Source organism: Macaca nemestrina, chromosome 5 (genome assembly GCF_043159975.1).
Source record: "Macaca nemestrina isolate mMacNem1 chromosome 5, mMacNem.hap1, whole genome shotgun sequence".
NCBI lineage: Eukaryota > Metazoa > Chordata > Mammalia > Primates > Cercopithecidae > Macaca > Macaca nemestrina.
Window position 1 is genome coordinate 30,566,405 of NC_092129.1, and position 26,522 is coordinate 30,592,926.

Here is a 26,522-nt window from a genome sequence, read left to right on the forward strand (position 1 = left end):
TCAGCCTCCCGAGTAGCTGGGACTACAGGCGCCCACAACCGCGCCCGGCTAATTTTTTGTATTTTTAGTAGAGACGGGGTTTCACCGTGGTCTCGATCTCCTGACCTTGTGATCCGCCCGCCTCGGCCTCCCAAAGTGCTGGGATTACAGGCGTGAGCCACCGCGCCCGGCCCCTCTTTAATTTCTTTTAATTCCTGTTCCAACTGTACTAGGCATTATGGAATATTCACACACCCAATCTTGTTGTCAAGAAACATAATTTCTAACAGGATAAATATGTACATAAATAGCTATAAGATACAAAGAGACAAATCCTACAAGAGAAATATTGAAAACCTGTTAAATGAATTTGCAAGAGGATGTGGTTATTTCAGTTTGGCTAAAGAAAATTTCATGAACGAGGTAGCATTAGAGGGGTGGTTTGGCAGGTAGAATTTGGAGTGAAGAGATGGAAACAAGAATATTTAGGAGGGAACTGTGTGAATCAAAGCAGAGTGATGTGAGGGTGCAATACAGGCATGGAAACTGTGAATACCAAAATTTGGCATAGGTCTAATGTATTGATTCTGAACTCTGCCTTGGGCTGCTGAGGGGCAGTGAAGCTATTGTAGTGGTTCCTCAAACTACTGGCCAACTACAAAAGGGAATGAAAAATGTCTTGAATGTATATATATAACAATTCAAAACACATGTAACCAATTTTTATTACAATACAAATCCATTAAAAATCATTACTGAATTCCCAATTGGTTTGTTATGTATTTTCTCAATCAGCAAATACCAAGGGTATAACTATATAGTGAGCTAGTCCAACAAATGTTTTAGTGTTAAAAAAGGAGTGCTGTATGTTAAAAAGGTTGGTGGGTTTTGGAGTTAGACAAACCTTGATCTTAAACTCTGTCACTATTAATTAGCTGTGTGGGACTGGGCAACTGAGTTTGTTCCTTCATCTCTAGAGCGGTGGTTATAAAACCAACCTTGCGTTGTTTGACAATTAGAGAAATATATGGCATGTTTTAGATGCTCAGCAAGTGCGAATTATCACAAAACGAAAAGCTGAGGTCAAATCAGAGTCCACCTTGAACACCCTAGTATTTTTTCTTTGAGTACATAGTTACTGAAGGTTTTGTCTGAGTGACAGGAAAATCAAGAAATAAGTTAGAAGGTGATTGCGTTGGTCTAGGTGAAGCATTATGAGGCACTGGCATTGAATTTCTGGGATATTGCAGACTATTAACTATAGGACTCCACATTTACTTGTACATGAGGAATGTGAGATTAAAAAAAAAGGTCGCTATTTTGATCTAGCTGTTCTGTTAACAACAATAAAAAGTCAACAGAGATGTAAAGGTTAGTTTTGGACATTTTGAGCTTAAACTACAAATTATCGTGGCTGAAAATGCAGCAAACATGATGTTTGTTGAAAACAAGGCTTTAGGAATTTTGCTCATTCTTTAAAAACCTACAAATTTTAAAAATCAAACTTTAAAAAACTTTTTTTTTTAAAAAACGGCAGCGTAATACAATATTTGGACACGCCATATACTAAAGAAAGCCTGACCAGAAGACCCAACATCCTCCCTTATGACAGACGCTCCCGCGCCCCGGTGATGTCACCACGACCCGCGGCTCGCTCTGCGTCTTGGCAGACGTCGTGCGTCATTACCAACGAGGCGCAGGGGTCAGGACGACTCTCGGCAGCGCCATCGCTCGCCCTCTAGTGGCAGCTGGTTTTGAAGTCGGCCTCAGGCTTTGAAGTTCCCCACCGCTTCTCCTTCCCCCTCCCCTCAGCCTGGATCACCACCCAGCGTCAGGCGAAGGGGGACGCCTCGAGGTAAAACGGAGGAGGTGCGGGACGCGGAGCCTGTGCGGCCCGGTAGCCCTGGAGAGGCCAAGACTCTAGGCCGCGAGGGGCGGGTGCGATGGCGGAGGAACAGGTGAACCGCAGCGCCGGCCTGGCCCCTGACTCTAAGGCCTCGGCGACTGCAGAATCTACGGTTTCCTCAGTGGAGACCCCTGAAGCCGCTGCCAAGTCACCGGAGCCCAAGGATTACGACAGCACCTGCGTGTTCTGCCGGATCGCGGGGCAGCAGGACCCGGGCACTGAACTCTTGTACTGCGAGGTGGGCGGCGAGGCGCGGCCGGGGGGTGGGTGAGGACCTCGCCGCCCCTTGGAGCTCTGGCAGGGAGGCCTAGCCGGTGTGGATCGGGTGCAGAGGATCCCGATCACTGCTCAGCTCGCCGAGGCACGGCTGCTCTGTGTGGATGGGGCTCCGGGGAGCTGGGGATACGCCCACTACGGGCCTTTCTGCGGGGTCCAGGTGCTGACGACAGATGCACTCCTAGGGGACGGACAGGCACTGGCTCCAGCGGTATCTTTGCTGTTCCGAGGGGCAAAGAGTGAATGACAGGGCCGAATGCTTTGGCCTGTGTTTGCAGGTACCCAGGTACTTGGTACAAATAACATTTTGTGGCCTCTGCTTTTATTACAAGGATTCTCCCCCACCTTCAAGATACTGATTTTAAATCCTGCACACTCTAATACCGATACTCATGAGAAAACTAGTAGAAAATAGGTAATGATAATTGTGAAAAGCTATTTGTTAGATTGGCAGAAAATAGGCTAGAGGCAGTGGGTCTTAGGTCAAACTATTACTGAATTGCCTCAGAATTCCACTGTCAGTTAGGATGCGTGGACATTTTCAGAGCATGAAGACTTTGCCCAGATGTTTTTAAATGGATAATCTGGTACACACTTTATTCTGTTGGTTTTACTTGTCCATATAGAAACAACTTTTTGAGAGAATTAACTCCAAAGATTGTGTCTTTTGTAGTCAACATTCCTTTATTTTTTAAAAGTAAATAGAATTCCTTCTAAGCACCTTGTTTTGGAGGTTGTTGAGCAAGATAAGGGACAGTCTGTGTCTAGATTTTACAGTCTAAAGGGCGGAGTGTATACAGAGGAGGTAGCCAATTACGATGCCTCGTGCTGTGGTCAGGTGATTTTACAGTATTTTGTAAGCTTATGGGAGGAGCATCTAACCAGATCTGAAGAATTAGGGAAGGCTTTCCAGAGGAAATGAGACTTGAAGAAATAAATAGGAGTTGATCACATGAGGAAATGGAGAGAATAATGTCCCAGGTAGAGAGACCCCCCGAGAGGTTCAGTTTGTGTGATAGAAAAGCGAACAGAAATTGTCTAGTGCGTAGAGTTTGAGAGGATGAAAGACGAGGCTGGAGAGGTAAACAAGGGGCCAGATTATTAAGTGTGTTGGAATTCATGTGAAGGAATTTTGTCTTTAGAGCAAAGTGAAGCTTCGCAATGTTTAATGGTGGGCTAGGAGGAAGATGTTGCGGAGTTATAGGAAGGAGTTTGATCTTTGAAAGGTCATTCTGGGATCATTGTGGAGACTGATTTGGAGGAGACCAGTCCTGAGGTGTGGAGACCTGTTAGAAAGCTATTAGAGTAATCTACCCTGATGATGGCCTGAAATGAGAATGTGGTAGAGGAGATTATGAAAAGTATATCAATTTAAGAGATACAGTATTCAGGAGGTAAAACAGGCAGGACTTGATGGATACAGGTCAGTGATTCTCAACTGGGGGCAATTTTGCCCTCCCAGGGGATGTTTTCCAATGTCTTGAGATACTTTTGATTGTAACAACTTCTGACACTTCTGGGGGTTGCCTCTGGGACCTAAATAATGGGTAAAAGCCAGGGTTGCTATTAACTTGGTACAGTGCACAGGATAGCACAGCCACCCCCCCGCCCCCTGCCCCCCGCCATCAACACACGCACATAAAACAGACTTATCCAGTCCTCAAAATGTCAGAAGTGCTAAGGTTTAGAAACTTTGATTTAGATATAAGAGAATAAGGAAAAGAAAGAGGGGGAAGTAAAAGATGATTTCTGGGTTTCTGGCTAGGGTAAACTGGTAGTGGTACTACCATTTCATTAAGATCAGGAACACAGGAGGAGAAAAGATAGCCAGGGGAGTGGTGGGGAGTAGCAAAACGATGAGTTCAGCTATGGAGTCATGGAGTTTGAGGTGAGTTTGAGCCATCTAACTAGAGATGTCTTTTAAATGGTTGGATAGTCTAGCGCTCTGTAGAGGGATCTGTATCTCTAACCCAGATTACAGGAACTGTCAGTTTATAGATGGAAACTGAAAAAGAAGGGAAGTGATGAGGTCACCCAGGAGGTTAAAAAGTGAAGGAGAGGCCTACACAGAACTCTGAAGAACACTAAAATCATAAGGGACAGGCAGAGGAAGAGGACCTGAAAAGGGAAGAGAGAAGGAACAGAGAAATAGAAGGAACGCTGAGAAGGCCAAGAGAAGGGAGTATGTCAAAAAGAAAGGAATTATCAGCAATGTCAGCAGCAATACCAGCCTGCCTTCATCCTCAAATCTGGGTTAGGTGACCCTTGTATGTCCTTGCAGAGAGGCCAAGTCAGATCAGGACTGGTTGTGTCCCCAAAGTGATGTTCATTGACCTTGAGGAGAGCAGTTTTATGAAGTGGTAAAGCAAAAGGCAGATAGCAGTTGATTGAGAAGAACTTGGGAAAGGAAGGAGTGAAAACAGCAAATACAGACAACTCTCGCAGGAATTTGGCAATCCAGGGGAGGAGAGAAAGGTAGTGGTAGCTACAGGAGAAGCTGGGGATTAAGAGAAAGCTTTTAAAACAGTGAAGACGTTTGTGTGTTCAAATCTCATGGGAAGATGCCTATAGAGAGAGGTTTAAAATGGCCTGGGGGTAGAACGTTGCCCCTGGGAAAGAGGAAACTCATTCCTCACTGTCTGTGTGCCAGGTACTGTTGGAGGCATGGGGATACAGCCGTAAACAAAGCATGCAAAACTCCTTGCCCTTATGGCACTTACATCATAGTTGCAGAAAAGGATAATACTCAAAATAGTAAGTACAATTTATAGCTTATTAGGTAGCAGAAAATAAAGAGGAAGGGGATGCAGTTTAAAAATTTTAGTCCGGAAAATCTGCACTAAGCAGGTGACATTTGAGTTAAGCCTTGAAAAAGGAGAAGGAGCAATTATATGGTTATTTACAAGTAAAAGCTTTGAAGTAGCTCCTCTGAAGGCTGGGAGAGGGAATTAGGGAAACAAGGATTGTTGTACAGCGGGTCACGTGAGGTTGAGGACATTCGATTTCAGGTCATGTGAGGTTGAGGACATTCAATTTCAGGTCACACCAGTCTGCTCAGTTGTGTGATTCTCTACCCACTTTCCAGCAGCAGCCTAAGGCTGGGATTACACAAGGTAGGCAGTTGTATTGACCTAGGGTTGGGGTTTTGCCATGTGGGTGTTATAGAAGTGTAGTAAGACACAGTTAAGAAGTTATGGAGCCGGGCGCAGTGGCTCATGCCTGTAATCCCAGCACTTTAGGAGGCTGAGGTGGGCGGATCATGAGGTCAGGAGTTTGAGACCAGCCTGGCCAACATGGTGAAACCCCATCTCTACTAAAAATACAAAAATTAGCTGGGTGTGGTGGCAGGCACCTGTAATCGCAGCTACTTGGGAGGCAGAGGGAGGAGAACTGCTTGAACCCGGGAGGTGGAGGTTGCAGTGAGCCAAGATGGCGCCACTGCACTCCAGCCTGGGTGACAGAGCAAGACTCTGTCTGGAAAAAAAAAAAAAAGAAGAAGAAGTTATGGCAGGCAAGTGGCTGAAGTGGTAGACCATGGAATATATGCTGAATAGAAGGAAGTAAAGACAGCACCTGACAAGGAGAAAGAATACGTACACCAGTTGTCTGTTTGCAGACCTCTGTTGGACTGACCCATAGAGTCAGGAGGGACCTAGGTCTGCCTCTTCAATCTCCCTTTATTTTACTAAATATAAAAGTAGGCTAAAGAGAGGTAAAGTGCATTTTCAAACTCAGAGTTCAATATTTAGTAGATCCTTAGAAAGTGCTTTTAAATTTTGTATTCTGCAATTCCAATAATGAAACTCAAGGAAAATAGATACTAGTAGCTCTAGAAAGCTTTGTCTAAAAATAGTCATCAAAAGGGGTGGGATCCAGACTTCTATCACATCCAAGGTGAGAATTTTCCTTGGTTAGGAACAAAGTAAACAACATGAAGAGCCTGGGGATATTTTCATGGTGGGAATAAGACATAATCAGTACTTTGGACTAATTTACACCCTAAATTAGGGAAATAGGGTGAATATATACAATAGCCCATTGTCAGTAGAAAAACACAAACTGCTTTTTTTGTTTTCCCATTCAACAGCAATCAACACAGAACACTTCTGTGACCAAATGTATGGAGGTGTTCCCACACACACCAAGCAAACAATCAGTTTTGCAGCAGACACCAGCTCGGTGTCCTCCATTGCAATTCTTATACTATCTACCTGGTGATAGCATCAGATCCCACGAGTTGCAGACTCAGTCCCCAAAACTGGCCTGCCCTTCCCACCAGTTGCAAGTCCAGACCTCTGGAACTTCTGACCGACCAGCTTGAAGTTGGGGGTCCCACGACCTTCTCTTTGGGTTCTAGAACTTGCTAGAGTGGCTTGCAGAACTCAGGGAAACACTTAGGTTTACTGGTTTATTATAGAGGATATTCCAAAGGATGCTGATGAAGAGATGAATAGCCCTAAGTATGGGGAAAAGGGGGCAGAGCTTCCATGCCCTCCTCAGGCGTGTCCTCTCCCAGGAGCCTCCATGAGTTCAGCTATCCAGAAACTCTCTAAATTCTGTTCTCTTGGGCCTTTTGTGGAGTCTTCATTGGATAGGCCTGACTGACAATTCTGTATTAATGTGACTGGACAAAAAGGGTATGATCTAATACTGGTAGACTGAGTGGAGAAACCCAGCAAGGCCTGTCCAGATTCTTCTTGGCCTCTGTGTGCAGCTTTCCTTCCTCCGGGGTATGAGGCAGAATCCCTTCAGAAATGAGAGTCTCATGATCCGCAATCAGAAAGGTCAGGGAAGATTATAGTCCTGACTTGGGCAGGTAAAGGGAGGGCAAGAGAAAGTCAGAGAGATTGAGAGAGAGATTCTTTTTCCGAGGCCTGTCTCTGAGGCCTAAAGTGCCTCAACATGATTAAAAAAAAAGACTGTAACAAGGGTATTGGGAGTTATGAGCTAGGAATCATGGATGGAAACCTATATATATATATATATATCACACATATCCATATAATACAGAACATAAGATACATATATGTGTATAACAGTGCTCCCAAAAGTTGTCTTTTTCAGATTGAATTTAAGATGACTTTATGTACAAGAGCTCACTCATGAAAGATTAAAGATGAATCATTTTAAAAAGAATAATTATATAACGTAATTCGATGGTTTATATCATACATTCATATATTCATTCAAATATATTCATTGTAAACATTTAGAAACTGTTGGGTTTATATAAAGTGTAATTTAAGTACAAAAGAGAAAAATTTCCATTTGGAAAAATTGGAGTTACCAGCATCATGACGGGTTAGTCTGGCAAGCTTTTCCAGCAAAAGCTATAGAAGATTCTTCACTCCATAAACCTCCATATGGTGTTGTCTAATTGTACACTGCAGATTTAAAACTAAGCAAAGGCTGAACCATGCATTCTCAATGGGGCAAATGACACTCCCAAAGGGGTGAAAATTGGTTTTTGGTGGTGATGGGGCAATGTCTTACTGTTTCGTGTATGAGGCACAGATATACATAGAGTAAACAGAGAGTATAGCTGTGGTATTAAAATCTCATGGAGATGGGATTGGGGAAAAAAAGTCTTAAAAGGCTCATTAGATAAGCAATAATGAAAAAGTAATTGAGTAACACTGGACTAGAATTTACCTTGCTTGGAACTATACTGAGGAAGTAACTCAGTGTCAATTTAACTTGAACATTGTCCCCATTCTTTAATCAAATTTTGCCTAGCACCTTAGATGACATGATACTGAAATGTTTTTTCAAATGTTACTTTTAACATTTGCTTTAGATGTCAGTCAGGGTCCAGTTGCTGGAAAGAAAAAAAAAAATTCTAGTTACTGAAAGCAGAAATTGATTTAATGTAGGGAATCATTTGCTTAAAAAACTCTTTAGAAGGGCTGGTAGAGCAGGTTCTAGAATATCCTTCAGGAGTGACATCCAGACCAGCACTGCAGAACTGTTTATTGGAGAAGTGCTTTCCCTGACACAGTGAGGAAGGCAGGAGTCAGGTGGCTGCCATTAGAACTTTAACCTCAGAAAGATGCTTCTTTAGTTGTGATTCAGAGATAAAGAAGCAGTGTGACTGCTACTTGTAAGTGATATTTCCAGTGGGAATGCTATTGGCATTTTGCGTACAACTCTACTTTGTTTTGTGGGACTATTTCTCCTGTTGCAGGATGGTTAGCATCCCTGATCTCTGTGCACCAAATTCTAGCAGTATCCATGATCAAAAGAGCATCTATGTATTTCCATCTCTGGTTGAGAAACATGGCTTCAGAGCCACACTCCATCTGCTGGGTCCATGCTGGCAGTTTTTTCCCAAGAAAAAAATAGATGTCTTGCCATTCTTGATATCCTTGAAGCTAGTGATAAGGTATTCAAAAGGGGGAGGGGGAGAAAGATAAAAGAAAGAAAAGAAAAAACCTGTCTTTGTAGTCTTAGAGCTGGCCAAGTTTGGAAGATGGATGATAACAGAAGCAGCAAAAACATGGCTTTTTGATTGGCAAGATCTAAATTCCCTCTGGGATTTTTTAGGTTTTTTAGTTCTGCATTACAGAAAACACAAATATTTAGAATGGAGGTTGAGTGCCAATCTGCCCTATTTGGGTTTTCAGATTTAAAGAAATCTGAAACAGTTATTTGTTGTGTTTGAATTGATGATTAGAGTCAGTGGTGAAAATGAAGTCAGGACAGGCTAGCTCTTCCTCTCATCCATGTATTACCAAAAGGATAAAAGTTGGTTCTTCCCTGGGGTGGAGCAGAGGTGGCAGGGGAAAAACATTTTTTATTCTTTTTATATATAAAGCATAGGTATACCATACAGATCATAAACATATATACAGTGTATCTGTGACATTAAAACATCATGGGAGGGGGCAATCAGAAAACGTCTATAAAGGCTCCTTAGGGAGGTGATAATGAGAAAAGGTTGAGACACACTGATCTAATTCAAAAATGGCCACAATTCCAATTTAAGAAGGGGTTTTGCAAAGAGAAACTGAAAGATCATAGAAAACCTATCTCTGTTCCTGGAAAAATACCTGAAAACCCAAATGACACACCATTTTTTAAGGGATAGAGGAGGGTGTATCTGTAACTTGATCTTCTATGAAGCATCTGTCATTTATTTATTCAGCAGTTTGGCAGGTGTACTTTGTTATTCACTTGGAGTTCAGAGATGAATATGGCATGCCCCACACTTGAGGAGCTTTCCTATGATCCAAATTCAGTGCAGGAATAAAAATGCTCTTTTAGTGGATGTCATTAGGGATGGATAGTCAAAATACTGTATTTTTAAGTCACTTGAAATCATTCTTTTCTTTGAATGGAATGATTGTGCTACCAAAATGACATACAGTTAGGTTCATTTGTTGTTGTTTGTTTTTTATTTTTAGGGATTGCTTTTTTTTTCTTGTGAAGTGTGAAGTATACATGTTAAATATTTACATGTTTTCAGAGTCCAAATTGTAAAGCAAGGTACATTTGGAGAAATCTAGCATCCGTTCTCTTGTCGTCTTTACCATGTTCTCTTTCTCCATAAGAAACTTTTAAAAACTTTTTTGTTTATCATTCCATTGTGAGTAAATAGGTATTCACATGTCTGTATTTGTATTTGTCTTTCTTACACACAAAAGATAGCTTAACCACTCTTCTGCTCTTTGGTATTTTTAAAGAAAGCTTGAATATGTTTTGGAAATAATTTCATATGTATATGAAAATCTTCCTCATTCATTTTTAGAGCTACACAATACTCCATTGTGTGGATTTGCCATAATTTATTAAACCAGTCTCCCAGATGCATTATGAACGTTTGGTTTATTTTTCAGTCCTTTGCTATCATGAATTATGCTGCAAAGAATAGTTTATATATATATATATATATATATATATATATAGATACACACACACACACACACACACACATATCATTTCATATTTTTGCCAGTGTATCTGTGGAATAGGAGGATCATTTTTCTTAAGATGAACTATGTAAATGATGTCTGGATCAGCAGTAGGAATGGGACAAAGGGTGACATCAGAGCTAGTTTCAATATTTCAGAAAGCTTCATGAAAATCTAATTTAGTCAGGGTGCAGGCTAACTAAAACATCGAGTTTCTTTATTTTTGAGAGGAATTTTATCTATTCCTGGTGATGAGAGTCATGTTGATTGGTAGTTTTTATTAGGATTGGGATTGGGTAATTAATTAATTAAAATTGGGAAAATAAATTATGGTATATGAGAGTTAGTAATCAAAACCTTTCAATATAGGGGTTGGAAGACAAAACTAAGCATTTTGGTTCATTCTTATGGCTAAGTTATGCAGTATGAGACAGCAGATTTTTAGGAACCTCTTTAACTTTTCTCCTACTAGCCATTAAACTGGCACTTGCTAGTTCTATTAATCTAAAGAAGTGTTATTCCTGCTGTGAGGTAGACTACAGCTACATCATCTCAAACTAATTCTAACCAGGTTGTATTCTGTACCAGAAAGAATTGCCTCTGGAATTTGAAAAATTAATGCCATAATTGAGGGGAAATAAAGATTTATAACATTGTTGTGTTATGAATCAATCTGGGAAGTACGATTGTGGCAATTTTCTTGTACTAGAGTTAACCCTCAATTTTAATTGTTTCTGAGCTGGAAGTATTAAAGAAATAATGGTAATCCCAGCACTTTGGGAGACTGAGGCAGGAGGATCGCTTGAGTCCAGGAGTTTGAGACCTGCCTGGACAACATAGGGAGACTCCATCTCTAGAAATATATATATATGTAGCCTGGCATGGTGATGTGCATCTTTAGTCCCAGCTACTTGGGAGGCTGAGGTGGGAGGATCAACTGAGCTCAGGAGATCGAGACTGCGGTGAGCCATGAGTGTGCCACTGCATTCCAGCCTGGGCTACAGAGAGAGATTCTATCTCAAAGAAAGGAAAAAAGGAAAATTTTAAACAATCAAAAACATTATAGTCCTTGACCTTATCCTTTTCTAAAACATACCATGGATATCAATTTTTAATTTTAATACTAGACAGAAAAACCATAATAAAAATGATAGAATTGGATTAAATTGATATATAATTGTTATGTTTGTTATCTTAGGATAACCAGGATTACTGGAATGGATATGACACACTTGTTTGAATTGAATTTTGGCTCTTGGAATGGAGAACTGTTGAGCAGCATTGCATTCATGGATTTTTTTTAAGGGAAACTCTGCTTATACTGATTTTAATTAATTTTTATTTACTATAAAGTGCTTATAATTATAAATTAATTAAAATCAGTATAAGATACTTAATAAGATATTCACTATCAGATACTTAATATGGTTATTTAGCGAATATAGATTTTCTCTTAGGAAAATTTGAAATTCAAATGTTAATGGGTTGAAACATGCTCTTCTTCCTCTCCTTTTCTTTTTTCTGTAGATTACTGTGCGGAGCAATGTAAACCAGAAAACTGATGCCATACATGTATTGTAGTGGGCCCATAAATTAGTACAATATACTGGAATTTGTTTCAGCATTTCGGTCTTTTTAATACTGTAAAGTGGCAAGTAAAAAAGTGTTTGGATATAATTGCTTTAAAAAATGTTTAAAAAATGCAGTCCCTGAACATGTAAATGCTAGCTGATGTTCTTTTTAGAGTTGAGGAAAATGCTATGTTAGGAAAAAAATTAAATGTAGAAAGGAATTTATCTATCTTGCTGTGATTCTGTAGCCAAACCTTAAAAAATATGTATCAAGAGTGAAAAACTTTAGGGTAGAGATAGAGAAATGTGTAATGAAGTAATAAACTCTGAGATTATTGGTAATGAAGCTTTAGTAAACTTTACTCGTAATTGTTTCTCCAAAATTGACTTTATGTGTCTTTTTATTCTCTGGAATAAATGAGCATCTCATGAAGGAACTGTTGTGAACTTAATGCATAATTATAAAATTGCCCAGTGGGGGTTAGGTGTGATGTATGTATCATTTCCCTGTCAGACTGAGATTAATGATATTTAAGTCATGCCAGAACAGCATTAAGAAATTCTTTTTAAAAATTTACTAGCAAATGTTTTTTCCTTTAGAATGAGGACCTAATTTGCTTCAAAGATATCAAACCAGCAGCAACTCATCATTATCTTGTGGTGCCAAAGAAGCATATTGGAAACTGCAGAACTCTAAGGAAAGATCAAGTAGAACTGGGTAAGATGATGGCAGTATTCTTCATGTTTATATCATCTTCAGTTGGTATCAGTGATGGCAGTGAAGATTAAAAAGAAAAGTACTGTAAAAAAGGAGCACTATGACTTTTTGAAATTTTCACTATAAAGAATTTTAAATTCATTTAAAAATAGTACAATACTGATGTATTCATTATGCAGCTTCCACATTTAGGAACTTGTGGACAATTTAAAAAAATATATTAACCTTTTCCCACAGTGATTTTGAAGCATATACTAGACATCATGCTATTTAACATTTAAACTGTCCAAAAGATATATTTTTATGTCTTTTTTTTTTTTTTTTTTTTTTTTGAGACAGAATCTTGTTCAGTCGCCTAGGCTGGAGTGCAGTGGTGCGATCTCGGCTCACTGCAGCCTCGTCTCCTAGGTTCAAGTAATTCTCCTGCCTCAGCTTTCCAAGTAGCTGGGATTACAGGCATGCGCCACAATGCCTGGCTAATTTTTGTATTTTTAGTAGAGACGAGGTTTCACCATGTTGGCCAGGCTGGTCTTGAACTCCTGACCTCAGGTGATCCACCACCTAGGCCTCCCAAAGTGCTGGGATTACAGGTTTGAGCCACCATGCCTGGCCTATTTTTATGACTTTTTAAATGATGGACTTTCTTGACTCTGAAATGAAAGGTGCTATGAAAAATTATAAACAAACAAGTTATGATATGACAAATGAGCTCATATTGCCTTATGGTGACATCATGTTGATACCTGCCTTATAGTCTCCTGTGAAGATAAATTAGCACCAAAATTTAATTATGAGTTTTTAGTGATGAACTTCTAGCTTCTGAAAAGGAGATTCTGAATCTTGTCTATTGAGGATGATTACTCATTTTCCTACTCATGCCTTCTGTGACTTGTCACCTATCATTTTCTAAGACATTTCTAAGCTCACTTCAAATCTGCCTTTAAAAAAGATAATTTCAACTTTTATTTTAGATTTGGGGGTACATGAGCAGGTTTATTACATGGATATATTGTGTGGTGCTGCGGTTTGGGATACAAATGATCTGTCACCCAGGTAGTGAGCATAGTACCCAACAGTTAAGTTTTCACCTCTTGCCCCCATTTTTCTCTCCCACTTTTAGTAGTCCCCAGTGTCTACTGTTGCCATCTTTTTGTCCATGAGTACCCAGTGTTTAACCTCTCCTTATAAGTGGGAACACGGAGTGTTTGGTTTTCTGTTCCTGTGTAATTCACTTAGGATAATGGCCACCAGCTGCATCCATGCTGCTGAAAAGATTACTTCATTCTTTTTTATAGCTGCACAGTATTACATGGTATATATGTACCACATTTTCTTTATCTAGCCTACTGCTGATGGGCACCTAGGTTGATTCCATGCCTTTGCTATTGTGAATAGTGCTGTGACTCACATACAAGTGCATATGTCTTTTTGGTAGAATAATTTGTTTTCTTTTGGATATATACCCAGTAATGGGATTGCTGGGTCAAATGGTAGTTCTATTTTATTTTTTTTGAGGAATCTCCAAACTGCTTTCCACAGTGGCTGAACTAATTTACATTCTCATCAGCAGTGTGTAAGTGTTATGTTTTCTCCTCCGCCTCACCAGCATCTGTTATTTTTTTACTTTTTAAAAATAGCCATTCTGATTGGTGTTGAAATAGTATCTTATTGTGGGTTTGATTTGCATTTCCTGATGATTAGTGATATGGAGCATTTTTTTCATATATTTGTTGTCCTCTTGTATGTCTTCTTTTGAGAAGTGTCTGTTTATGTCTTTTGCCCATTATTTCATGGTGTTTTTTGGTTGTTTAATTGTTTAATAACTATTTACAGATTTGGGATATTGCACCTTTGTCACATGCATAGTTTGCAAATACTTTTTCCCATTATGTAGGTTATCTGTTTACTCTGTTGATAGTTTCTTTTGCTGTGAAGAAGCTCTTCAATTTGGTCCCACTTGTCAATTTGTGTTTTTATTGCAGTTGCTCTTGAGGACTTAGTCATAAATTATTTCCCAAGGCTGATGTCCAGAATGGTGTTTCCTGGGGTTTCTTCTAGGATTCTTATAGTTTGAGGTCCTAGATTTATATCTTTAATCCATCTTGTGTTAATTGTATATGGTGAAAGGCAGGGGTCCAGTTTTATTCTTCTCCATATAGATAACCAGCTATCCCAACACCATTTAACTGAATATGGCGTATTTTCCCATTGCTTATTTTTGTCAACTTTGTTGAAGATCAGATGGCTGTAGGTGTGTGGCTTTATTTCTGGGTTCTCTCTTATGTACTGTTGGTCTATGTGTCTGTTTTTGTACCACTCTCATGCTGTTTTGGTTACATAGACTTATAGTATAGCTTGAAGTTGGGTAATGTGATGCCTCAAGCATTGTTCTTTTTGCTTAGGATTGTCTTGGCTACTTGGGTTTTTTAGTTCCACATGAATTGTAGAATAGTTTTCCCTAATTGTGTGAAAAATGATGTTGGTAGTGTTGAATCCGTAGATTGCTTTGGGCAGTATGGCCTTTTTTAACAATACTGATTCTTGCAGTCCACGAGCATAGAATGTTTTTTCATTTGTTTGTATCATCTATGATTTCTTTCAGTAGCATTTTCTAGTTCTCCTTGTGCAGATCTTTCACCTCCTTGACTAGCTGTATTCCTAGGTATTTTTTTTGTGTGTGTGTGGCTATTGTAAATGGGATTGTGTTCTTGATTTGAGACTCTCGGTTTGAATGTTATTTGTATTTGGAAATACTACTGATTTTTGCACATTGAATTTGTATCCCAAAACTTTACTAAAGTCATTTATCAGTTCCAAGAGCCTATTGGTGGAGTCTTCAGGGTTTTCTAGGTATAGACGCAGATTGTTGGTAAGGAGAGATAGTTTGACTCCTTTTCCTATTTGGATGCCTTTTATTTCTTTCTCTTGCCTGATTGCTCTGGCTAGGACTTCTGAAATCTGGAAAGGCTTTGTCATGAGGTTCTGGGATTAGTTTGATCAATATTTTAAGGTAGCCTACATGATAGATCAGTTGGGCTAGATTTTTTTTTTTTTTTTTTTTTTTGAGACGGAGTCTGGCTCTGTTGCCCAGGCTGGAGTGCAGTGGCCGGATCTCAGCTCACTGCAAGCCCCGCCTCCCAGGTTCACGCCATTCTCCTGCCTCAGCCTCCCGAGTAGCTGGGAGTACAGGCGCCCGCCACCTCGCCCGGCTAATTTTTTTTGTATTTTAGTAGAGATGGGGTTTCACCGTGTTACCCAGGATGGTCTCGATCTCCTGACCTTGTGATCCGCCTGTCTCAGCCTCCCAAAGTGCTGGGATTACAGGCTTGAGCCACCGCGCCCGGCCGGGCTAGATTTTTAAAAGGTAAGAAACCACTTTGATGGAAAACCTTGATGTGTAGTTCATTAATATTTAGGCTAGTGAATTAACTAACAATTTTTCAACTGTTGATTCTGAATACAGCAAAGTTCCTTAGTCATTTGAAGTTCTATCAGTACATTTGAGAACATATATGATTTATAACTATAGGGCAGCATTTGAACTTATAACAATTAGGTCCAATTTAGATTTACCTGATTGAAACATTTCATCTTTCTTATTAAAAGTTTTAATTTTCATTCTTGTAGTTATTTCTTAGATTTCACACTTTAGCTTTTTAGGAATTTTTCAATTTATATTCAGCAGAAGTGGACAATAGAGGCTGTTATAACTAGTTTTTATAACTGTTACAAATCAAATGTCACTAATTTTGAAGCAGCTGGTAGGTATTTGGGATTCCATTACATTTTCCTCTTTGCTTTTGTGTTATATTTGAATATTTCCATACTAAAAGTTGTTGCAAATTAATAATTTTTATATAATTGATAAAGTTGAGGAAATAATAAGTATATGGAAGAGTTCAAGAACACTATCAAGGAATATGACTATAATTGACATTCATAGAACTCCACTTAATATAGTGTACGTTTTTTAAAAAGCATATGTTCACCAAAGTTGACCATATTCCGAGCAATAAAATACAGCTCAATACATATCAAATGATTGAAATCTTATAAATATGTACCATTACTGGGTATATCCCCAAAGGATTATAAATCATGCTGCTATAAAGACACATGCACACGTATGTTTAATCCGGCACTATTCACAATAGCAAAGACTTGGAATCAACCCAAATGTCCATCAATGACAGACTGGATCAAGAAAGTGTGGCATATATACACCATAGAATACTATGCAGCCATAAAAAAGGATGAGTACATGTCGTTTGTAGGGACATGGATGCAGCTGGAAACCATCATTCTCAGCAAACTATCACAAGGACAGAAAACCAAACACTGCATGTTCTCACTCATAGGTGGGAATTGAACAGTGAGAACACTTGGACACAGGAAGGGGAACATCACATACCAGGGCCTGTTGTGGGGTGGGGGGAGAGGGGAGGGATAGCATTAGGAGATATACCTAATGTAAATGACGAGTTAATGGGTGCAGCACACCAACATGGCACTTGTATACATATGTAACAAACCTGCACATTGTGCACATGTACCCTAGAACATAAAGTACAATAAAAAAAAAAAATGTTATCTAACGGCAATAGAGTTAAATTAGAAAAAGAACAAATTCCAAAAAAAGACATACTCTGGTTTGAAGTAATTTGGAGCTTTTTTTGGACTCTATGGTACTAGCTGGCCTAGTCTTGGAAGACTGGCAGTCTCCCAGCTCACACCTGACTTAGAGAAGTAAACATTAACAATAATTTTGTAAGTCTCAATATATCAGCTATCCTCTGTAGATGTTTTTACTTCTTTGTCTTTCAAGGATTACACCATTTAGAAACTATGGAGACCTAATATTTGGCATTGTGCTTTGAAGATCCCAGGTTACCAAAATTTTTCTGGTGGAGGGGTTTATTCCCACCTGAAGGCCATAAAACACCAAGAGAAGAAAGATGATAAAGGAGATGGAATTTGGAAGCCAGAGTCGTTATACAAAGTTTTGGCTAGTCAAGGATAGGCTGACTGCAAGGGATACCATATCCTTAATTTGGGCTCAAAGACAAATTCAAAATTTTCTTGTCTTATTAAATTAAACAATTTCTGTTTAATTACTTGGTCTTCCTGATGAGAATGAGTCCTCATATGATCAGATGTCCTAAATATCCTGCTGTCCTAAAGTCTACCTATCTATGAGATTTTGTGATAGTGATGTTGCACTGGGGCTCAATTTGAAACTTTACTTCAGTTGTTGATAAGCAAACTTCTCAGTGACTTAAAGCTACTGAATGTCTTTATTTTTTATTTTATTTATTTATTTTTGAGACAGGGTCTCACTCTGTTACTTAGACCTGAGTGCAGTGGCGCAATCATAGCTCACTGCAGCCTCGACCTCCTGGGCTCAAGAAATCCTTCTGCCTCCACCTCTTGAGTAGCTAGGACTCTAGGTGTGCACCATCATGCCTGGCTACCTTTTTTTTTTTTTTTTTTTTTTTGAGACAGAGTCTTGCTCTGTCTCCAGGCTGGAGTGTGGTGGCATAATCTCGGCTCATTGCAATCTCTGCCTCCCAGGTTCAAGCAATTCTCTTGCCTTAGCCTCCCGAGTAGCTTGGGCTACAGGTGTGCACCACCATGCCCGGCTCATTTTTTGTATTTTAGTTGAGTCAGGGTTTCACTGTATTGGCCAGGATGGTCTCGATCTCCTGACCTTGTGATCCGCCTGCCTTGGCCTCCCAAAGTGCTGGGATTACAGGCATGAACCACTGCGCCTGGCCACCCAGCTACTTTTTAAAAAATGTTTTTTAGAGACAAGGTCTTGCCTTTTTGCCCAGGCTGGTCTCAAACTCTTAGGCTCAAGAGATCCTCCTGCCTCAGTCTCCCAAAGTGTTGGGATTACAGGGGTGAGCCACTGTGCCTGGCCTGAATGTGTCTTTAAATGTGGGTAAACATTTAAACATTTAAACATTTGATAGGACAAGAGTGAAGGTCAATGGCAATTTGTGAACTTAATGTCTCCTCTAGTGTAATGTTGTGTCTTTTCTGTTTTACAGTTGAGAACATGGTAACTGTTGGAAAAACCATTCTTGAAAGAAATAATTTCACTGACTTCACGAATGTGAGGTGTGTATACTTCCAGATCGAAACCAATATTATACATTATTGACTTTTTTTGAAATATTATTTCTCTATGGAAAATGGAAACAGAGGTGGAAGTTTGTGGTTTAAATGTAGTTTTCCTAAAAGTGAGAATATAGTTCATTGGTAGTATAAATGTAATAAAACTTCCTCTTGTGTCTCAATATCTTCTAATAATTTCCACTTGTAGTTTTGACAGACAAGTCTATATGAGCAGTGGGTAGGTAAAATAGTTACTAGTCTGCTTTTTAAAAAAATTTTTTGAGACAGGATCTCACTCTGTTGCCCAGACTAGAGTGCAGTGGTGTGAGCATGGCTCATTGCAACCTCGACTTCCCAGACTACAGTATCCTTCTACCTAAGCCTCCAGAGTAGTTGGGACCACAGGTGAGTACTACCACACCCGGCTACTTTTAAAATTTTTTATATAGAGACAGGGTCTCCTTATGTTGCCAGGCTTGTCTCAAACTCCTGGGCTCAAGTGATCCTCCTGCCTCAGCCTCACAAAGTTCTGGGGTGACAGGTGTGAGTCTCCACACCCAGCAAGTCTGCTTTTCTTTGTTCCATATGTGCATTCCTATAAAATTGTGTGCAAGTTGAATTTTCTTAGGAAAATTTTATATGATTTAAAAAGCACATGATTATAATTCTAATGTGAATTTAACTTGAATTTGTCTGCTGAACTCTGGCGTAAGCACATGATGTTCAATTTTTCAACTTTTTTTTTTGAGACAGAGTCTTGCACTATCCCCCAGGCTGGAGTGCAGTGGTGTGATCTCGGCTCACTGCAACCTCTGCCTCTCAGGTTTAAGTGATTCTCTTGCCTCAGCCTTCCATGTAGCTGGGATTATAGGCGCATGCCACCACGCCTGGTTAATATTTGCATTTTTTTTAATAGTAGAGACAGGGTTTTGCTATGTTGGCCAGGCTGGTCTCGAACTCCTGACGTCAAGTGATCCGCCCTCCTCACCCTCTCAGAGTGCTGGGATTACAGGCATGAGCCACTGTACCGGGACTTTTCAAATGTTTTAATTTATCTAAGTAATGTTTTTCTTTTTAAAAGATTTCTGATTTTGCTTCTGTGACCCAAGCAGGTATAATGGAGATTACTTCTAACACTTTCAACCTAGAATTCAGAATAGACTTGAATTCCAATGCCATCCATGCTACTTGTGGTGTACGCTACTTATAATGTCTGTGTTAGTTTAGACATGCCATTTAGCCTCTCCAAGATAATACCTGCTCTGCCTGCTGGTAGGTGCAAATGAGATTCTCTGTGTGAAAAATCCTCCAAAAACTGTTAAGCATTACCAAGTGTGATAATGATAAGGAACAGATGGTGTTTGAGACCCTTTGGCCAGAAGCCACACATTTCCTTCACAGTCATAGGATGCTTATTAGAAGAATGAACATTGGACAAAGATTCGAGAGCCCTGAGTCTCAACTCCAGCTCCACGACTGTCTAATTTTGTGACCTTGGGAATATTTTACACTTTCTGGATCATGGCTTCGCCATCTTTAAGATGAAAAGATTGAGTGAAACTTTGACTTGCTTCAAGCTTCTAGATTACTTGATTCTACATTATATGACTGTTTGGCAGAAAGAAAACGTAGTCTCCTCTTCTAGGTAGTGGTGGAAATTTCAAAGTATGTACTGCATATCTGACTCCACATTGCTAGTCCCAGAGGATCACTGCTGCAGTATAGCACTTCTCCTATGCCTCCTTTCCACACTTCCACTCACTGATACCTTGAACAGGCAAATATTTCTGGGCTTTGATTATTGTTACAGGTGTGTCTTGCTCTGCTGAGCATAGGTGGACTTGCAAAACTTTTTGTAAGCTTATTTTTAAGAGTTTAAATCATATTTAAAAAACTTTATAACCATTTAAAGGAATTCTCGTGTATCTTTTAGAAAGCACATAATTATCATTATCATCTAACTTATTTTAAGTATTTTAAGTATTAACCAAGAAACCTGGGTGATGATGAAAGTTTTTTATGATGACATAATTAATCTCACTACTGAAATATTGTTGGTTTGGTAGGAAATGTCTGAGTACTTTATTAAAGGAAAAAGTGTGCCATCTACTGGCTATGTATTGAATAAATGAACACAACTACTTGATTGTCCAGTGATGTTTTAAAAAATTCATTGCAAGGGCGTATTTTAAGTGAATGAAAGCTTAAGATGATAAAGACTGACGTGATATGACATTATGCCAACTCAGAATTCATAAAGATTATACTAAGGCATAATATGCTGTTAAGGCCTTCCTTGATGATGAGCTTATGTTACTACAAACTTCAACATGAAAAGAAGAGGAAGTGTGTGAATCCTCAGAAGTGCATACAAAGAAACAATGAGATTTGTGACAGTCTATTTACCTTAGGAACTTGTTTTAGATCTCGTTAAAATTTATGTGTTTCCACCTGAAAAATGACTTTAAACTATTTTAAAACTGGTTTGTCAATCATCTCTTTCCTTTCTATTTTAGGATGGGTTTTCATATGCCACCATTCTGTTCCATTTCCCACTTGCACCTTCATGTTCTGGCACCAGTGGATCAGCTTGACTTCTTATCCAAGTTGGTTTACAGAGTCAATTCCTATTGGTTTATCACAGTGAGTATTCTTGTTATGTCAGCAGCATACAAAAATATTTAAAATATCCTTTTCGTTGTAGTTTTTTCTTCTCAACAGTAGGTACTTACAGCTCTCATAGGCTTGATTACCTGTTTTAACATACTGCTTGCACATATCCAAAATAATATTTTTAATTTGGGGGAGTTTCAAGATCATCAGTCTGTAGGAAGAGAAGCTATGGCTAAGTCTTCCCCATTGCAAGTAGCAGATACGATGTAGAAGAACCATGGTATTCAGGGTTCTTCTGACTTTGGAGTCAGATCTGGATTCAAATTCTGACTGCAGTGCTTGCTTGAGGGTTCATGTAAAAGTTACTTACATTTTTTAAGGCTCAAGGTCTTTATCTGTTACCTGCATATAGGTAATAGTGCCTACACCTAGGGTTGATAAGAGAGTTGATAAGATAACTTATGTGTAAGACACTTAAAATAGTACCTTGCAAATAGTAAGTAGTCAGGAAATGTTACCTGCTACCTCTATTGTATCATCAACATTGTAGAAATTTGGTTTTTGTGTTTTTTGATAGTTCAAACTCCTTAGAAAAGAGTTTTAGTAGTAGCATCACTTACCAGATCTTCGGCCGAAGGTGTTTTGTTTTGTTTTGTTTTGTTTTGTTTTGTTTTTTGAGACAGAGTCTCACTCTGTCACCAGGCTGGAGTGCAGTGGTGCAATCTTGGCTCACTGCAACCTCCACCTCGCGGGTTCAAGCGATTCTCTTGCCTCAGCCTCCCAAGTAGCTGGGACTACAGGCGTGTGCCACCATGTCCAGCTAATTTTTGTATTTTTATTAGAGGTGGGGTTTCACCATGTTGGCCAGGCTGGTCTCTATCTTCTGACCTCGTGATCCACCCGCCTCGGTGTCCCAAAGTGCTGGGATTACAGGTGTGAGCCACTACGCCCAACCCAAAGTTTTAAGTCTAAAAAATTACAGCATTCTGCTTTGCCAAAGCAAAAGTGGAGTAGAATTCAGCTGTTCATACACCTGTGGTCTGTTTATATACCTTAGTTATTAAGTGGCTCTGGGGTCCCTCTAAGGCCAATTGACCACTAATTTACCAGGGTGTTATTTTATGTGTCCATGATGATAAAGTGATCTATAGTTGCCATATCTGAATAATCATCCAATAGTATTTATTTATCATTAGTTTTTGAATGGTATTATTCTAGTCATAGTACAGAAAAATTTTAAAAGTGTCTGATTTCTAGAAACTTCATATTTCAAACATATTATCCCTGTTTTCAACTTGTTGCCCAGATGATTTCATTTAAATAATATAAAAATACAAAAATTAGCTGGGTATGGTGGTACATGCCTGTACCACCTACAGTCTCAGCAACTTGGGAGGCTAAGATAGGAGGATCGCTTGGGTCCAGAATGTTGAGGCTATAGTGAGTGATCATGCCACTGCACTCCAGCCTGGGTGACGGAGTGAGACCTTGTCTCAAAAAATAATAAAAAATTAAATAATATGTATGTGTGTATATATATATGTATGTATATATGTGTATGTATTTGAAATTTTAAAAAGTGGAATATTCTGCTGGACAGCTGGGTTTTTTTTTTTTTTTAAACAAAGTTTGTGTAATAGAAAAGGTTTTTTTTCCCCCTATTTGTATTTCTAATTTTCTATAAGAGCTATACCTTTATAATAAAAGATGAATGAAAATACATTTTTGTAATGTTTTGACTGTATTTTCTTACAGGAAAGACTTTTTTACTTGGAAAACATCAATGTATAAAATTATAAGATATGTTGTTGGTTCATCCTGAGAATCTGAACTCTTCTTAAATCTGACTTTGTTAGACTATCTTATGAGACTTTGAAAAAAATCAAGATAAAGATATTGAAGTTAATTTCAAAATCTTATATAATGATCCAGATTATATAGTGTGATTGAGAAAAACACTGAAATGATGTAACTCACAGACTTTAGTTTACCTTTTTTAAAAAATAGACTTTATGTTTTAGAGCTGATTTAAGTTCATAGCAAAATTGAGTAGAAACTACAGAGAGTTCCCATGCACCCCCTACCCCTCCACATGTACAGTTTCCTCACTATCACATCCTACACCACAGTGGTAAATTTGTTACAATCGATGAACCCCATTGATAAATTGTTATCACCACAGTCCATAGTTTACTTTTGAGTTGACTCTTGGTTTTACATTCTGCAGGTTTTGATAAATGTATAAGGACATGTATCCACCATTATAGCATCATACCTAATAGTTTCACTGCTCTAAAAATCCTCCATATGCCGCCTATTCATCCCTCCTTCCCCTTTAACTCCTGGCAACCACTGATCTTTTTATTGTCTCCATAGTTTTGCTTTTTCCAGAATGTCATATGGTTGGAATCCTACAGTGTGTAGCCTTTTCAGGTTGGCTTCTTTCACTTAGTAATACGCATTTCAGGTCTTACTTTACTTTTTAAAACTTTAGTGTTATATTTATTTTCCTTTTCTTCTTGAAACTTATTAATGAATTTGCAATGTAGGCAACAATCTGCCTATTTATATACAATGTAGAATAATTGTATATAGATATTATATTATACTGAGAGTTTTTTTGTAAGATATTTTTAGGAACAGAATATGTAGTACTCAATTCTTCTAATGTGGCATATTGTAATAGGGATACCAGTAGAATTATTTGATAGAGACTATGATATCTAGAATTAAAAAGTATTTTTTTAAATTACAGGCTGATCACTTGATTGAAAAACTAAGAACATGAAAATGTCAAGAGTGGAAGATTTTTCTAATCTTGGTTCAGCACGAAGTGATGTTTAGGTCCCTATTAAGTCTAATTGCAATTTTAAGATTTGTTGGGTTTTATGAGAGGCTGTTACTTAGTAACCTTAAATCTTTTCTGAATGTCTGTTTCCTGAGATCTTTGATACAGTTATATCAATATTTTGTTACTGATTTGTTTCAATGGTTACTTGTATAAGGATTTTATATATATGATATTATAGATAAAATCCTATTTAAGACAAATTCTGTTAATCAAGAAGGGCTCTGTATTTTTTTAAATTAAAATATTTTCACTTCTCAGTAAGTAGTCAATTACTGTAGTGATTTATTTATGTGAAGAATAAACTACTATAGAAAGTACTTTATTGGAACCTTTATTACTGTGAAGGAGAAAAAGAACTTAGCTATTTCTTGACAGTTCTATAGTTTTACACATAAATTTTCAAAATAAAAAATACCATACTACACAATGATCTCTGATCTTGCTGAGGGAAGGAATGATATATATCAGTTTTCCTCAAATTTCAGATGGCAGTTTTCACTTTTTGAAGCCTTGCATCTTTTTAATAAATCTATCCTGAAAGCTACATAATGTATATAATTTCTATCAGTGAATTTACAATAACTATCAAATTGGCTATTAGAATTCAGTGTAATGGAATTTTGCCTCTAATAACATAAAGGGGGAAGAAACGTAAAGTGGTTCTCTTAATAAAACAGGCAGAAAATGTTGCTTTATGGCATGTTTTTGTATCAAAGAGAAATTAGAGGTTAAACTTTGCTTTTATAATGAAAAAGGCCTGATTTGAAAGTAGAGATAGGCTTAGATGAGAAAAATTGATAACACAATATTAATACTATTGATATATCATTTCATGAGGCATATTTTGTTAGAAATTGTGTTTTTGGTGCTAACCTACAAGCACAGTAGTGAATATGAATGAAGAGTAGGTGCTGCAAGTTAATCCTACATTGTGCCAATGTATAATAGTACCATGTATATGGATATGAATAAATGAACATGAGGATTAACATATTGTTGAAAATAGACTGAGGTACTAGTTTTCTTTCTTTTTTAGAGGGGACATGATATTAAACATAGTTTTAAGTAACAAATTACTTATTAAAAGTTATAACATGTGGAATCAATACTGTTTGTTCATTGATTTATTCATTCAGCAAACATTTGTTGAACATTTAATGTGTACCCGATATTGCCAGGATTAGGAAATAAAGAAATAAAAGACATTCAGCCTGCAATTGCTAGAAGAGGCCAGAAGAGGCTGTGAAGGGATAAACACTTCTGAGAGTGGGTGGTAGTAGAACTGAGTATTCAAGACTGAATGTTAGGCAGGTAGACACTGACTGGTTAGGCTGAGAAACCCATAAGTACTTTCCTTGAGTTCCGCTTCCACTATTACTTACTTTACAATGGATGTTAATGTTCAGATTTCATCTTATTTACTAAAGGTGGAGAAAGGATGTGGAAGTAGGGGTTATGGGCTCTCAAAAGTAGATTTATAGAGTTTTTTTTTTTTTAATCACTGTTTTGTGATATAGTTCACTGAGCACTTACATAGATTAACAGTTACAAGTTTCCATAAATCAGTTAGACTTGACAAGCTTCAGGGAAAGAATTTTCAACAACTGCAATCTTTGATTGTTTTACTATGGGAACTTGCAGGGATATAATTGACAACATTATAATAATAATAGGTAAAATATTTAAGGAATTCTCAAATGCTTTATGGACCTCTTAAAAAATGTGGTTAGCCAATTGATTCAACTTTTATGGGTTTATATGCTCTCATATAAACCAATTTGTTAAAAATCCTTGGAAACACATTTTTAGTAGAGGTTCTCATTTACTTATAAAGATTAATAATCAAATTACTACAATTAATATCCATTTAGCTTTTTCAGTAGTCTAAATATTTGGAAACTCCCTAGCCATCTATAACACTAGTTCAAAACAAGGCTAATTCATAACCTGTATTAAAAATGTTTGAAGTGGTATCAAGAGCATTGTTTATGCATGTTGTGATACTATTTGTGGAATTGTATAATGAGCTATTTCAAACTGCTAGAAGAAAATGAAATAAAAATGGAAAAATACCGTCAAATTTTGCCTGTCTGGACTTTTTAAGTAGTACTAAAAACAGAAATTCAAATGAAAGATGTTTTATAAATTGGCTGATCAGTGTATGAAAGGTATACTGTAGTGATGTAAACACACCTCTTTCATATAAAGAATCCAAGGTTAAGGGCACAGCCTTTATTATTGTAACACTTATAACTTACATACTTCTAGATTTTGCTATGAAAAAGTCATTTATAAAAGCTGGTGCCCACAACTTTCATTAATTTTTTAGTATGTACTAGGTACAAATACTCCAGTCACTAAAATGAAACTAATACTTGTTGATTCATCTATTTATGAATCAGCTCTTATCCTTGCAATATAAATACAAACAACAGATCTGACTCAGCTGAAATCAACTTAGCCAAGTTATCATCATCTCTTATCTAGATTGCAGGAGTAGCTTCCTCACTATCTCCCTACTTTTGTCCTTTCCCACCCTATCGTCTCCTCTCAACCCATTTACACATTCAACAAACAGAAC

At 38.1% G+C, this 26,522-nt stretch overlaps 1 protein-coding gene across 1 annotated transcript; it reads left to right on the forward strand.

Moving 5' to 3' along the window:
- The first annotated feature begins 1,667 nt into the window (after positions 1–1,667).
- LOC105465554 (histidine triad nucleotide binding protein 3) lies at positions 1,668–25,047 on the forward strand. The gene is made up of 5 exons (XM_011714025.3): positions 1,668–2,123; positions 12,243–12,360; positions 18,411–18,480; positions 20,994–21,120; positions 23,846–25,047. Exons 1-5 carry the CDS (start codon positions 1,923–1,925, stop codon positions 23,876–23,878), a joined length of 549 nt encoding a protein of 182 aa, XP_011712327.1. The 5' UTR covers positions 1,668–1,922; the 3' UTR covers positions 23,879–25,047.
- Positions 25,048–26,522: the final 1,475 nt, after the last annotated feature.